The 12,020-nt window shown below is 47.1% G+C and overlaps 1 protein-coding gene across 4 annotated transcripts; it reads left to right on the top strand.

Moving 5' to 3' along the window:
- The first annotated feature begins 922 nt into the window (after nucleotides 1-922).
- On the top strand, nucleotides 923-4,414 carry MRPL11 (mitochondrial ribosomal protein L11). 4 transcript variants are annotated; one of them, XM_060607312.2, is made up of 6 exons: nucleotides 923-1,021; nucleotides 1,137-1,328; nucleotides 1,702-1,797; nucleotides 2,617-2,710; nucleotides 2,797-2,973; nucleotides 4,120-4,414. In XM_060607312.2, the coding sequence occupies exons 2-6, from the start codon at nucleotides 1,206-1,208 to the stop codon at nucleotides 4,281-4,283; spliced, it is 654 nt and encodes a 217-aa protein (XP_060463295.1). In that variant the 5' UTR covers nucleotides 923-1,021; nucleotides 1,137-1,205; the 3' UTR covers nucleotides 4,284-4,414. The 4 variants fall into 4 exon arrangements, with proteins under 4 accessions (XP_060463295.1, XP_078289835.1, XP_078289834.1 ...); XM_078433708.1 differs by lacking the exon at nucleotides 923-1,021 and having other exon boundaries at nucleotides 1,058-1,328; XM_060607313.3 differs by lacking the exon at nucleotides 923-1,021 and having other exon boundaries at nucleotides 1,071-1,328; nucleotides 2,797-2,956.
- Nucleotides 4,415-12,020: the final 7,606 nt, after the last annotated feature.

Genomic DNA, 12,020 nt, shown 5'->3' on the forward strand with positions numbered 1-12,020 from the left:
GAGGCAGGAACAATCACATTTAAGTATTGGAAGTCCAAACAAACTTCATAATAAAACATCTCACAATTCACAATGTGGTTTAACCAGATTATTTCCTTTTACCAGATGAGGCACTATAGTCATGGTAAATGGCACAAGGTCTGGAGTCAGGTGATACCAATATTCATTTCCTAGCCCTGTCACATTCAGAGTAGGTGTTCTTGACCTCATTTTTGTGCTTCAGTGTTCTCGTTTGTAAAAGGGGTATAATAAAATAATATACCTCGTGCCATTGTGAGGATTAAATGAGATAACAATGCCTTTAAAGTGCTTAGCACCCTGCCTGGAACGTAGCAAGTGCTAAAAAAAAAAAAAAAAAAAAAAAAAAAAAAAAAAAGATGAAATAAGATGCTGGCTTTTTTTATTTTATTGGGCACAGATGATGTATCAAACATGTTCTGGGCCTGTTAAGCCTCACAACAACTCCGTGAAGGTTTTGTCCTCATTGTACTGCTAATAGCGCATGCTCACCAGGTGCCACGCATTGCTCTAACATACTTCGCTAACTCAACCCTCACGACAATCCCTAGAACTGCGTCTACATATCATAACCCCCGTTGTACAGGGGGAGGAAACTGAACCTAAGTAACTCGAACAAGTCCACGGCCAGCATGGGGAGCAACCGGGCAGTATGCTTCCAGGGTCTGTACCCTTAACCATGGTGCCTTTCAACAACTGGCGAGGAACCGACCGGGCTCAGAAAATAAAGAGATTCCCACGCCTGAGAAGCTCTCGGTTCCTTTCAAACCCACGGATTATAATCGTGTCCAGCAGATGGCGCCTCAGAGCATAGCAACGTGCGAGATCGGCATTAGCGGTCAAAACCACCATGCCCACAATGCTGTGCGGGCATTAAGGTCCTCCTCCTCCTCCTCCTCTTCCGGTTTAGCTGTCCGAGGCACCGCCTATGTGCTCTGCAGGCGGAATGTCTGTATCTGAGCCATTCAGGTCCTTCCCCTATCTTCAGATGGCGAGTTAAAAGGTGTTTTCCCTCATGTGACTCTCCTTGCTTTACTAGTTGGAGGGTAGAAGGGCCGAAACAACGCTGCTTTTTTGTTGGCTTCACCTGACGCGAGGACCCTTGACCTCTGACCCAGGATGGCGGCGCCCAAAGCCGTCGCTCTTGCTGTTGCCCTGAGGTGAACTGAGGCCGGGAGTCCCGCGTCATGTCGAAGCTGAACCGGGCCACTCGGGCTCTCAAGAAGCCCGAGGCTGGTGGCGTCATCCGGACCATCGTGCGGGCAGGCCAGGCCATGTCTGGGCCCCCTCTAGGCCCCATCCTGGGTCAGGTGCAGCGGTGGCTGGAACGCGGAGCGGGAGGCGCCGTGGGGTGGGAGCTAGTACCCGGGTGGAGGGTGCGGGGTCTGGAGCCAGGGAGGCCTCGGTGCAAAGCGCGGCTCTGCTACCTACACGCTTAATGTCTTTGCGTTCGTTACATGGGTCCTTCGAGGCTCATCTTCCCCCGTCCTTCCTCACCGGCTGTGGTGAGGATAGAGGGATGATGCATACAGATCATCTGGCGCGTAAAGTGTTAGTTGAATCTGGGCGGCCAAAAGAGGATGGAAACTGTAACGAAGTGAAGACGAGGGAAGGGACGGACGGAACCTCCTGGGTGGTAGGAAGCCGCCCCTTCCCACACTAACGCCAGTGCTCCCCTCCCAGAGAGGCGTTTCCATCAACCAGTTCTGCAAAGAGTTCAACGAGAAGACAAAGGACATCAAAGAAGGCATTCCTTTGCCCACCAAGATTTATGTGAAGGTGCACAGTTGGGACTCTGATCCTGTTTGGTTTTAAGGTTTTATTTTAATTCCAGTTAGCACACGGTGTTACGTTAGTTTCGGGTGGACAATACAGTGATTCGACAATTCCCCACATCACCCGGTGCTTATTGTGGCAAGTGCCGGCCTTAATCCCCATCACCTCTTGATCCTGTTTGTTTTTCTTCCTCCTTATTCTCCCTAGTTCCTGGGGCTGGTCACTTGGGGTTGGTGCTCAGCTCCTAACTTTGGGCGAGTCTCTTGCTTTTACCGAGCCCCACCTTCCCCATTAACACAGCGGAGACCAGACCATATCTTTTCTGAGCCTATCCTACTATATTGCAGTTCCTTCCTTTGCCTCTCCATTCCACTGGGCTTTTTTTTTTTTTTTTTTTTTTTTTTTTAACATTTATTTATTTTTGAGAGACAGACAAAGCATGAGTGGGGTAGGGGCAGAGAGAGGGAAACACAGAATCCGAAGCAGGCTCCAGGCTCCGAGCTGTCAGCACAGAGCCTGACTTGGGGCTTGAACCCTTGAACTGTGAGATCATGACCTGAGCTGAAGTCGGACCCTTAACAGACTAAGCTACCCAGGCGCCCCTCACTGGGGCTTTTAGAGCAGAGTTGGGCCTGGACTAGAAGTGACAAAGCTGTTTGCTACAGATATATTTTCCCTGTGGTTTTGTGGTCTGTTAGATGGGCACCATCAGGAGGTGAATCAAGGGAAGCGGGGGATAGAAGTTAGAAGTTCTCTGGGCCAGGGCAGTAGGGGTTAGGGGAGGCAGGAGACATATTCTCATATATGTCTTTTTCCATTAAGCCTGACAGGACATTTGAGATCAAGATCGGACAACCCACTGTTTCCTACTTCCTGAAAGCAGCTGCTGGGATTGAGAAGGGGGCCCGGCAGACAGGTAAGGGTCAGGGTGGGCTCCCGGGAGTCTGGGGGCTCTGGAAGGAAGCAGGGGCACCTGAAGGTCTACTTGTTTCTTCCTCCCAGGGAAGGAGGTGGCAGGCCTGGTGACCTTGAAGCACGTGTATGAGATTGCCCGAGTTAAAGCTCAGGACGACGCCTTCGCCCTGCAGGATGTGCCCCTGTCCTCTGTTGTTCGCTCCATCATTGGCTCTGCCCGTTCCCTGGGCATTCGTGTGGTGAAGGAGTGCGTGTCCTGGGAAGGTGCAATGGGAGGGGAGGGCTTGGAAAATTCTGGACTCTGGGGCAAAGCTGAGAGGGCCCATTACAGTGGGAGGGTCAGCTTCTGAGTCAAGGACCTTAGACTTCTTAGGAGTGGGGAGCCTTATTCATCTATTTGGAACATGAATATTAAATGCCTGTTACGTCTCGTTCTGGACATTAAATACAGCCAGGAACGCGACAGCCATGCTTGGTCCCGCTCCTGAGTTCAGTTCAGAGCTGGAGGCAGATGCATAAATGGAACATTAGGCTGCTGAACAGTCACTGTTGACAAAAGTAACTACAGGTGTCTTGAGAACAGAGAGTAGAGCTCCTGATTTTGCCTGGAGTGTCAACGAGGACTTCATAGAGGAGGTGACATCTAAGCAGAGACTTGGAAAAAGAGGTCACGGATGGGGGAAAGATCCCCGTGAAGGACAGAAGGTGAAGAAGTGAAGCAAAGAAGTGCAGTGTGATCTGGTATACGATGCTAGAAGCAAAGTGGGGAATAGGAAGAGAGGTGAGGCAAATGGACCTGCTGGGAAGGCCGAAGGCTGTCTATAGCTGTCTCTAGTTCAGACTTGATCCAGAGGCCAGAGGGGGCCTCCTCCTAGAGCTTGGGATGACCTCAGGAATTGTTTCTTTGAGTGAGACGTTGAATGGAAGGGCATCTGGCTCAGGCAACAGCAGGGTCAGTACTTGGTCCTTTATGGGCCTCTTGCTGGTTTGCGTCCCATGCTGAGGCTGATGGTTGTTTCCTAAGAGAAGTGAGGTTAAGCATGGTACAGGGATGGACTTGACTTTTCTCAAATCTTTACTTTTACTAGGAGTACAGAGACGAGCCAATCTGACCCCTGCTTGCGGGGAGGCATGTGCGCACAGCCAGCTGACTTCTTTGTACATAGTGTTCATGGGCACAGAGGAAGGGGCAGTTGATCTGGACTGGGGGATAGCCGTGACCTCAAAGGACTAGTGGGGCTTTAAAGAGGGAATAAAAGGCAGAGGTGGGGGTAGGAGTGGGGTGGCAAAGGTGTGGAGGCTGGGGAGTCCAGGAAGGGAGAAAGTGTGCTGAGACAGTGCCATGGGCCCTGGTAAGCTCCCCAAAGGTGACTGGCCACTCACTCACCATCTGTTTTTCTGCACCTGCAGCCTCAGTTCAGAAGAGTTGGCAGCTTTCCAGAAGGAGCGAGCCGCATTCCTGGCTGCCCAGAAAGAGGCAGATTTGGCAGCCCAGGCGGAAGCTGCCAAGAAGTGACCCCCATCTCCTGCCCTCCAGGATTTTGAAGGGAACAGCTGGAATGGAGGCCAGTTGAAAAGCTGTGCCAAAGGGGAGGCAGGGAGGTGACCCCAATCTGATTGTTATTTCCCTGACTTTAAATTATATATTTTTTTATGTATGACAGTATCAAGGGCTCAAGCCTAAATAAACATCCTGTGTCACCCACTCTCAATTTCTGTCTTGGGACCCCAGGGGACAGGGACCAATGCTGACAGTCGCCAACATGGACAGACCTCATCTACCCTAAGGAAGGAGGGTCTTCCTACATGCTACGGAATCCGATGCTCAGCCAAGCAGAGCACCTTGCCCAGGTTTTGAATCGGTGGCAAAGGGAGGAGTTAGAGCTGCTGGCTTCCGATTCGAAATCTGTGTTTTCTCCTCCCCGGGGCCGGGAGAACAGGTGGGGGCCATGGAAGCCGAGACTTGGGTGTACGGACGCAGCAGAGGTATCTCGTGCCGCCGTCAGAAATCTCTCTTCTCTCCTTGGAGACTTCCCACCTCAACAGAAACGGCCTGCTGTGGGGACTCGGCGGCGAGCAGAGTCACTGCAAAGAGCACCTCAGGTCCCAGGCACTGCTTCGGGCCCCTCTCCTAAGCTGACCCCCGGCCTGGGTCCGGTGTTAGCTGAAAGTGAACCACAGCGGAGTTAAGGGCTGCAGACCTACAGAAGAAGCAGAGCTTCAGTGGGTACCCGCCCAGGTTGAGGGAGGTCTTTGGGAAGCCCCTGGCCTTTTGTTTTCCTCATTATCCAGAACGCCAAGGATTCCTGTCCTGTCAGCGAGAGGAGGAGTCAGGGCAGGAACGGGATTCACGTTTACCAAGCATGTTAGGCGCTAGGCACCCCCTTTTACCCTGAGATTTGGAAAGCATGGGAAAATAGAACTGAAACCCTCATGTAATCCCACCGCCCCGATGAGACTCCTGCCGGTATTTTGGTGTTTATCTTTTCCACTGTTTTCTTTGTGTATGTATTTATGTATAAGACTATTTAAGAAATTGGAGGGGCACCTGGTGGCTCAGTCGGTTAAGCGTCCAACTCTTAATTTCGGCTCGGGTCGTGATCTCACAGTTGGCGAGCTTGAGCCCCGTCTCAGGCTCTATGCTGACAGTTCAGGGCCTGCTTGGGATTCTCTGTCTCACTCTCTCTGCCCCTCCCCAGGTCTGTCTCTCTCTCTCTCTCTCTCTCTCTCTCTCTCAAAATAAACTTAAAAAAAATAAAATAAAAAGGTGGGGTCATACCCTGGATACTGTTTGATTCTACTTTTTTTTTTTTTTTTTTTAATTTTTTAACGTCTATTTATTTTTGAGACAGAGAGAGACAGAGCATGAATGGGAGAGTGTCAGAGAGAGAGAGGGAGACACAGAATCCGAAACAGGCTCCCGGCTCTGAGCTGTCAGCATGGAGCCCGACGCGGGGCTCGAACTCATGGACCGCGAGATCATGACCTGAGCCGAAGTCGGACGCCTAACCGACTGAGCCACCCAGGCGCCCCTGTTTGATTCTACTTTTACTTCTAACGTGGCAACTAAGAATATTTTCTGGGGCGCCTGGGTAGCTCAGCTGGTGAAGTGTCCAACTCTTGATTTCAGCTCAGGTCATGATCTCGTGGTTTGTGATATCAAGCCTGCATCGGGCTCTGCGCTGACAGCACAAAGCCTGCTTGAGATTCTCTCTCTCTAGGGTGCCTGGGTGGCTCAGTTGGTTAAGAGATTCTCTCTCTCTCTGCCCCTCCTCCACTCTCTCTCACTCAAAATAATAAATAAACATTTATAAAAAAAATTTTCTGTTATTCTTTTCCTCAAGTGATTTTTAATGACTCCCTAGTATTTTAATGACTCCCTAGTATACAGGGGTGCCTAGGTGGCTCAGTCAGTTAAGCATCTGACTTTTGATTTCAGCTCAGGTCATGATCTCACAGTTCATCAGATTGAGCCCTGCATCGGGCTCCGTGCTGACAGTATGGAGCCTGTTTGGGATTCTTTCCCTCCTCTCTCTGCCCCTCCCCTGCTCACGTATATGTGTGCTCTCTCTCTTAAAATAAATAAAAAAAATATGTATGCACGAAGCCTTGTGATGAACATCATTTGGATAACAGTTTTGAGCGGCTTATGTGTCAGGCACTGTTTTTTTGGCACTAGAACTGAGGACACAAGAATAAATATGACAGACATTTTCTCCCTTCAGAGATGGCATTTAATAATAATTACCCAGAAAAAATTAGTTACAATTACTACCGTGACAGGAGAGGTATGACAGGCTGGGAGAGTGTACAAGGGGTACAGCCAAGCCTGGAGATTCAGTGAAGAGTTCTCAGGGGAGGTGATTTTAAGCTAGAGGGGTTGAAGGCAAGACCTGAAGGATGACTGGGACAGCTGGGGGTGAGTTCAGCATGGGATCTCAGGCAGAGCTGTGTCTGTTACCTATCACTGCATGATGACATTATCGCACACCTAGTGGCTTAAAACGCTGTCTCCATTTCTGTACATCAGGAGTCTGGGCATGGCTTAGCTGGGTTCTCTGCTTCAGGGTCTCAAAGCTGCAATTGAAGTGCTGGCTGGGGCTGTGGTCTCATCTGAGGCCCAACTAGGGAAGGATCCGCTCCTGAAATCATGTGGTTGTTGGCATATTTCCGCTCTTCCTTCCTCTCACCTTGGGCATTGCACTAAAGCTGCCTTTTGAAATTAAATGAGGCTGTTTGACTTGCTTTGGCCAGTGAAATGTGAGCAGGAGTCATGTGGGCAGAATTATTTACTAGACCGTGAGGCTCTGCAGTGCTGTCTCCCCCTGCTGCTGCAAGCATAAGCCCATGTTGATGTGGATGGGGAGATACATGCTGAGACACCCGGGGGGCAGCTGCCCTGAAGCTTTGCCTGTACCCTGGCAGTCCTTCTGTGAGCAAGAAATGGACCCTGTTAGTTTAAATCTGGTATTTTGGGGTTTGTTACAGCAGCAAGACTTAACCCATCCTGACGGTTTGGAGAGAAGCTTGTGATGTTGGAAAAATGGAATGAAACCCAGTGTGGCCCGTCTCAGGTCATTTCCCTTCAGGTGAAGTCTTCGAAGCGAGGTGGTTGAGTTGCCCTTCAGTTTGCATTTCTTTAGGAATCGTATGATGTAGGTGCCTGTATCTCCATTTTGCAGATGAAGAAAATGAAGCTTGGCTGGCAAGTGCTTGCCCAGGGTCACGCATGGCCCCTTACTTCACTTGAGGAAATAAAAACCACCAGATGGAAAACTCCCACAACTTTGGCCAAATCTACAAACCTACTGTCCTTCACTTCTTCCTGTCTGTAAGAATGGAGTTTTTTCGTTCCATCAGAGACAAATCGCTCCACCTCTGCTGGTGGCCCTCTTTCACCCTCTCTGTCACCACCACCGTCTCTGTCACTAGTTTCTCCCAGATGCAGTGATGTGGAAGGGTTCAGGCTACACAGGAGCTCCGTGCTTCTTCACTGTGTGGTCTTGGGCAAGTTACTTAACTGCTCTGTACCTTAGACTCGTCTATACGACAGGGAAAATAGTGCTGACCTGAACAGATTGTTGTAAAGATTAAATGAATTAATGCACGTAAAGCCCTCAGAACAATGACTAGCATATTACAAGTTTTCAATAAATGGGAGCTGTTATTATTCCTGGGTTGTTTTCTTGAGCAAATATGCACACTCCAGTATTATTTAAAAAAAAAAAAAAAAAGCTACTTCTCTGGCTTCACATCTCCTTTTAGCCACTGTCCCATTTCTCTGCTTTCTTTCGCTGTAAAACCTATAAGAATTGTCCAAAAGTAGTGTCTATGTTTCATCTTCCACTCACTCTTTAAGTCTTCTAATGCTTTTTGTCTTAAACTCTTCTGTGGCTGTTATTAAATATGCCAACATCAATCTCTCTTTTAGTTAGCGTTGGTATGACTACTCTTTTTTTCCATCATTTCAACCTTTTTCTATCCTTATGTTTTAGATGTTCTTGTAACAGCACTAGTGGATATGGTAGCCACCTTCTGAAACTGTCTCCAAAGATTCCCACCTCTTAGTAATTAATACCCACCACACTTTCAGGGTTGGCCTATGTCACCATAGGTTGTTTTCTCCCCCCCCCTTACTCAGCATAATACCTTTATGATTCGTCCCAGCTGTCGTGTGTACCAGTAGTTCATTCTTTTGTATTGCTGAGCAGTATCCCAAGGTGTGGATGTACCACGGTCTGTTAATCATTCATCTGTTGAAACGTATTTTGCTGTTTCCACGTTTTTGCTATCACAAATAAAACTGTTATGATCATTCCCAGAAGACCTAATTTTCATTCCTTTGAACAAATGCCCAAGAGTGCAATTGCTAGGTGGTATAGTATGTTTAGTTTTGTGAGACTACAAAGTTTGGGTTGCCTGGGTGGCTCCGTTGGTTGAGAGCATCTGACTCTCGATTTCAGCTCAGGTCACGATCTCATGGTGGTGACGATGTCATCGAGCCCTGCATCGGGCTCCGGGCTGAGCATGGAGCATGCTTGAGAATCTCTCTCCCTCTCTCTCTGCCCCTCCCCTGCTTGCACATGCTCTTTTGGAAAGGAGGAAGGAAGGAAGGAAGGAAGGAAGGAAGGAAGGAAGGAAGAAAAAGGAAACTGCAAAATTTCTTTCCAGAGTAACTGTATCATTTTACATTCCAACCAGCAATATGTGAGTGATCTAGTTTCTCTGCATTCTTACCAGCACTTGATATTACCATAATTCTTGTTCTTATGTAGTTGTTCTGACAGGTGGTTAATGATATCTCACTGTGATATTAATCTATGTTTTCCTAATGGTTAGTGTTTTTTAATATCTTTTCACATACTTATTTACTATACATACATGTGCTATGGTAAAATGTCTCTTCATGTCATTTTTTTCCATTTTTTAATGGATTGTTTGATTTTTTACTGTATGTCTCAAGAGTTTTAGATAGGAGTCCTTTATCAGATATGTGGTTCACAGATATTGTCTCCCACTGGGTAGCTTGTCTTTTTATCCTCTGAACAAGATCCTTCACAAAGCAAACACTTTTAATTTCAACAAAGTTCAATTTAACATTTTTTTCTTTTATGGATCATATTTTTGGTGTCATGACTAAGAACTCTTCACCAAGCCCCTGGCGCCTGAGATTTTCTTTTGTGTTTTCTTCTACAAGTTTTATATTTTATGTGGTGTTGTTTCGTTTAATTTTGTTTAGCTCTCTGTCCACACCATAAAAACTTTATTTACTATGGCCGTGTCCTCTTAAACCATATCCGGAGTATAATTATGTGTTACATTTAAGTCTGTGACCCATTTCGAGTTAGTTTTTGTATAAGATGGGAGGCTTTGCTTGGGGCTCTCCCTCTCCCCTCTCCCCGCCCCCAAGGATACCTAATTTGTGCCATTTGTTGAAAATATTGTTCTTCCTCCACTGAACTGCTTTTGCAATTTGAAAGACCTATTTTTCTTCAATCCTGAAAGGCTGGGAGAATTTCATTCTGCCCCTCACAGTATTTGAGCTTAGCATTCCTCCCCATGCAGGTTTGGAATCTGGTATATGTCTAGTCTATGGCCATACCACCCTGAACGTGCCCACTATTATCTGATCTCAGAAGCTAAGCAGAGTTGGGCCTGGTTAGCACTTGGATGGGAGATCAGGTATATGCCTTGATGGGTTGACATCATGGGGGTCTTTCCCCTTTAGCACCATGAGACTATGGGGGATTATCTTTGCCTTTTAGCTTTCATCTCAGTCTGGAATTTAGCAACTACTCCATGGGGGGAAAGGCCATGATTTTGGGGGCACATCCAATTTCCAATCCATTACACCAGCCCCTCATGGCCACCCCAAAAATTCACTGCCCAAGGATTCCCTCTTCCCACTAAACCAATCAGCCTGCACTCAGAACAGGAAATTTTTTCCAGGGAAGAAGATGATGTGCTCATCAACTCACACACGAAAGGCTCTTTTCTCTCTGAAAATTTAGTTTGTCTACTTCTTGTTGTTTCTATGTTCTCCACACAACTTCCAGAAGGATGGCTTAAACATGTAATCATGCCATATCCTTCCCCTGCTCAAGTCTACTCAATGGATTCCTAATGCACATGAAATCAAGTCTGAGTTTCTTAAAATGTTTGAAGTAATCTTTTCCCTCATATTGTTGACCTCGATCCAGCCACGCTGATTTCCTTGTTATTCCTTTTTTTTAAAAAAAAAAAAGATTTTATTTTCAAGCAATCTCTACAGTCAGTGTGGGGCTTGAACTCACAACCCCGAGATCAAGAATTGGATGCTCTGTGGACTGAGCCAGCCAGGCGCTCCAATATTATCTCCGCGTAAAGTTTTTTCTGACACCGCACTCAAGTTAGAAGACTCTAAACTAGAGCTATGGCTCTTCGTCACAGCACTCTGGTTCTTTCCCTTACTGTACATATTGTATACTCTTTTTAGGCTGCTTGTTTACTTTTTCTGTTGTCTCCTCGCAACTAGAATGTGAGCTCTGGGAGCCCAGGGACCTTGTCTTTCTTGTGTGCTGCTACCGTCCCCAGCACACAGAACAGCTTCTGGCACATGCAGGTATTGTAAATATTTATCACATGGAAAAATGAAGCCCTTGAACACAGTCCTTATGATCCCCAAACTTGAGCCCCTTCTCCTACATTCTGCTCCCAGGGAAGAGTTAGTATTGGTGGGGAGGGAACTGACTGAGAGTAGAGCTGGCTTCCGCAGTGACTCTGGGAGTGCCATTGGGCGACCTCTTTCCTCTCTCCCAGCCTCAGTTTATCCATTTGTTCTTAGCTGTGGCGCCCTGAGCCACAGGGACCTTGGCAGAGAGAGGAACAGAAGCAGATCCTTCTCTGTCCAGCAGGCGGAGCAACTCACTTTCTAATTTTTTTTTTCTCTGCGCTGGACGTGCCTGCCTCTCTCTCTGGTTCTGAGTGATCTCTGGTGCCTCCTCGTCAAAATGCACAGTCTACTGTCACCCACCACCACCAGAAACCTCCCGTGAAGTGCTTCTTTTTTGTCACATATTTTAATTTTTTAGATTCTCCTTTATTTGGTTGAACTTTTAAAGAAACTTTTAATTTCAGAATAGATTTAGATTTATGGAAATGTTAAATATACTCCATGCCTATCATTTCCCCTGTTATTAACGTCTTACACTTACTGGTGCACTTGTCACAATTAATGAGGCTATATGGATACATTATTATTAACTAAAGTCCATAATCTATTCAGATTTCTCTCTTTTTTTTAAACCTCTCTTTTTTCTGTTCCAAGATCCTATCCAGAATATCACTGTGTATTTCGTTGTCATTTTTCTTAGGCTCCTTTCAGCTGTTCACAGCTTCTCAGACTTCTCTTTCCTTTTTGATGACCACCAGGGAGGTTTTTAGATGGGGCTCCAGCGTGTCTTGAGCTTACATATTCCCTTAAGATTCGAAGCTGAGCGCTATAACCTTTTGCCTTCTGGGGAACTCAGGAACAAGTTTTTGTGGTAGAAACTGGTGACTTTCGACTCAAATCCTTGGGCTGATCTTCAGAAATGGTCCCTCTCAATCTAATATTTCTGGTGTGTCTGTCGTGTGCTCATCCCCGTGTACCATGCCAGCAGAGGAGTGGAGCTAAGACTGGGTCCTCCCAGGGCTTATGGTTCACTTCTTCTGTCCAAGTTGGAGAACAGAGGCACAGGAAAGAAGAGGGCAATGCTTTATCCGTGTTTCACCCAAGGATCCATCCAAGGTGGAAAAGGGGTGACAGGTCCCTAGAATGTCTTCCTTCTTGT

This window comes from Panthera onca, chromosome D1 (assembly GCF_046562875.1).
Source record: "Panthera onca isolate mPanOnc1 chromosome D1, mPanOnc1 haplotype 2, whole genome shotgun sequence".
Taxonomy (NCBI): domain Eukaryota; kingdom Metazoa; phylum Chordata; class Mammalia; order Carnivora; family Felidae; genus Panthera; species Panthera onca.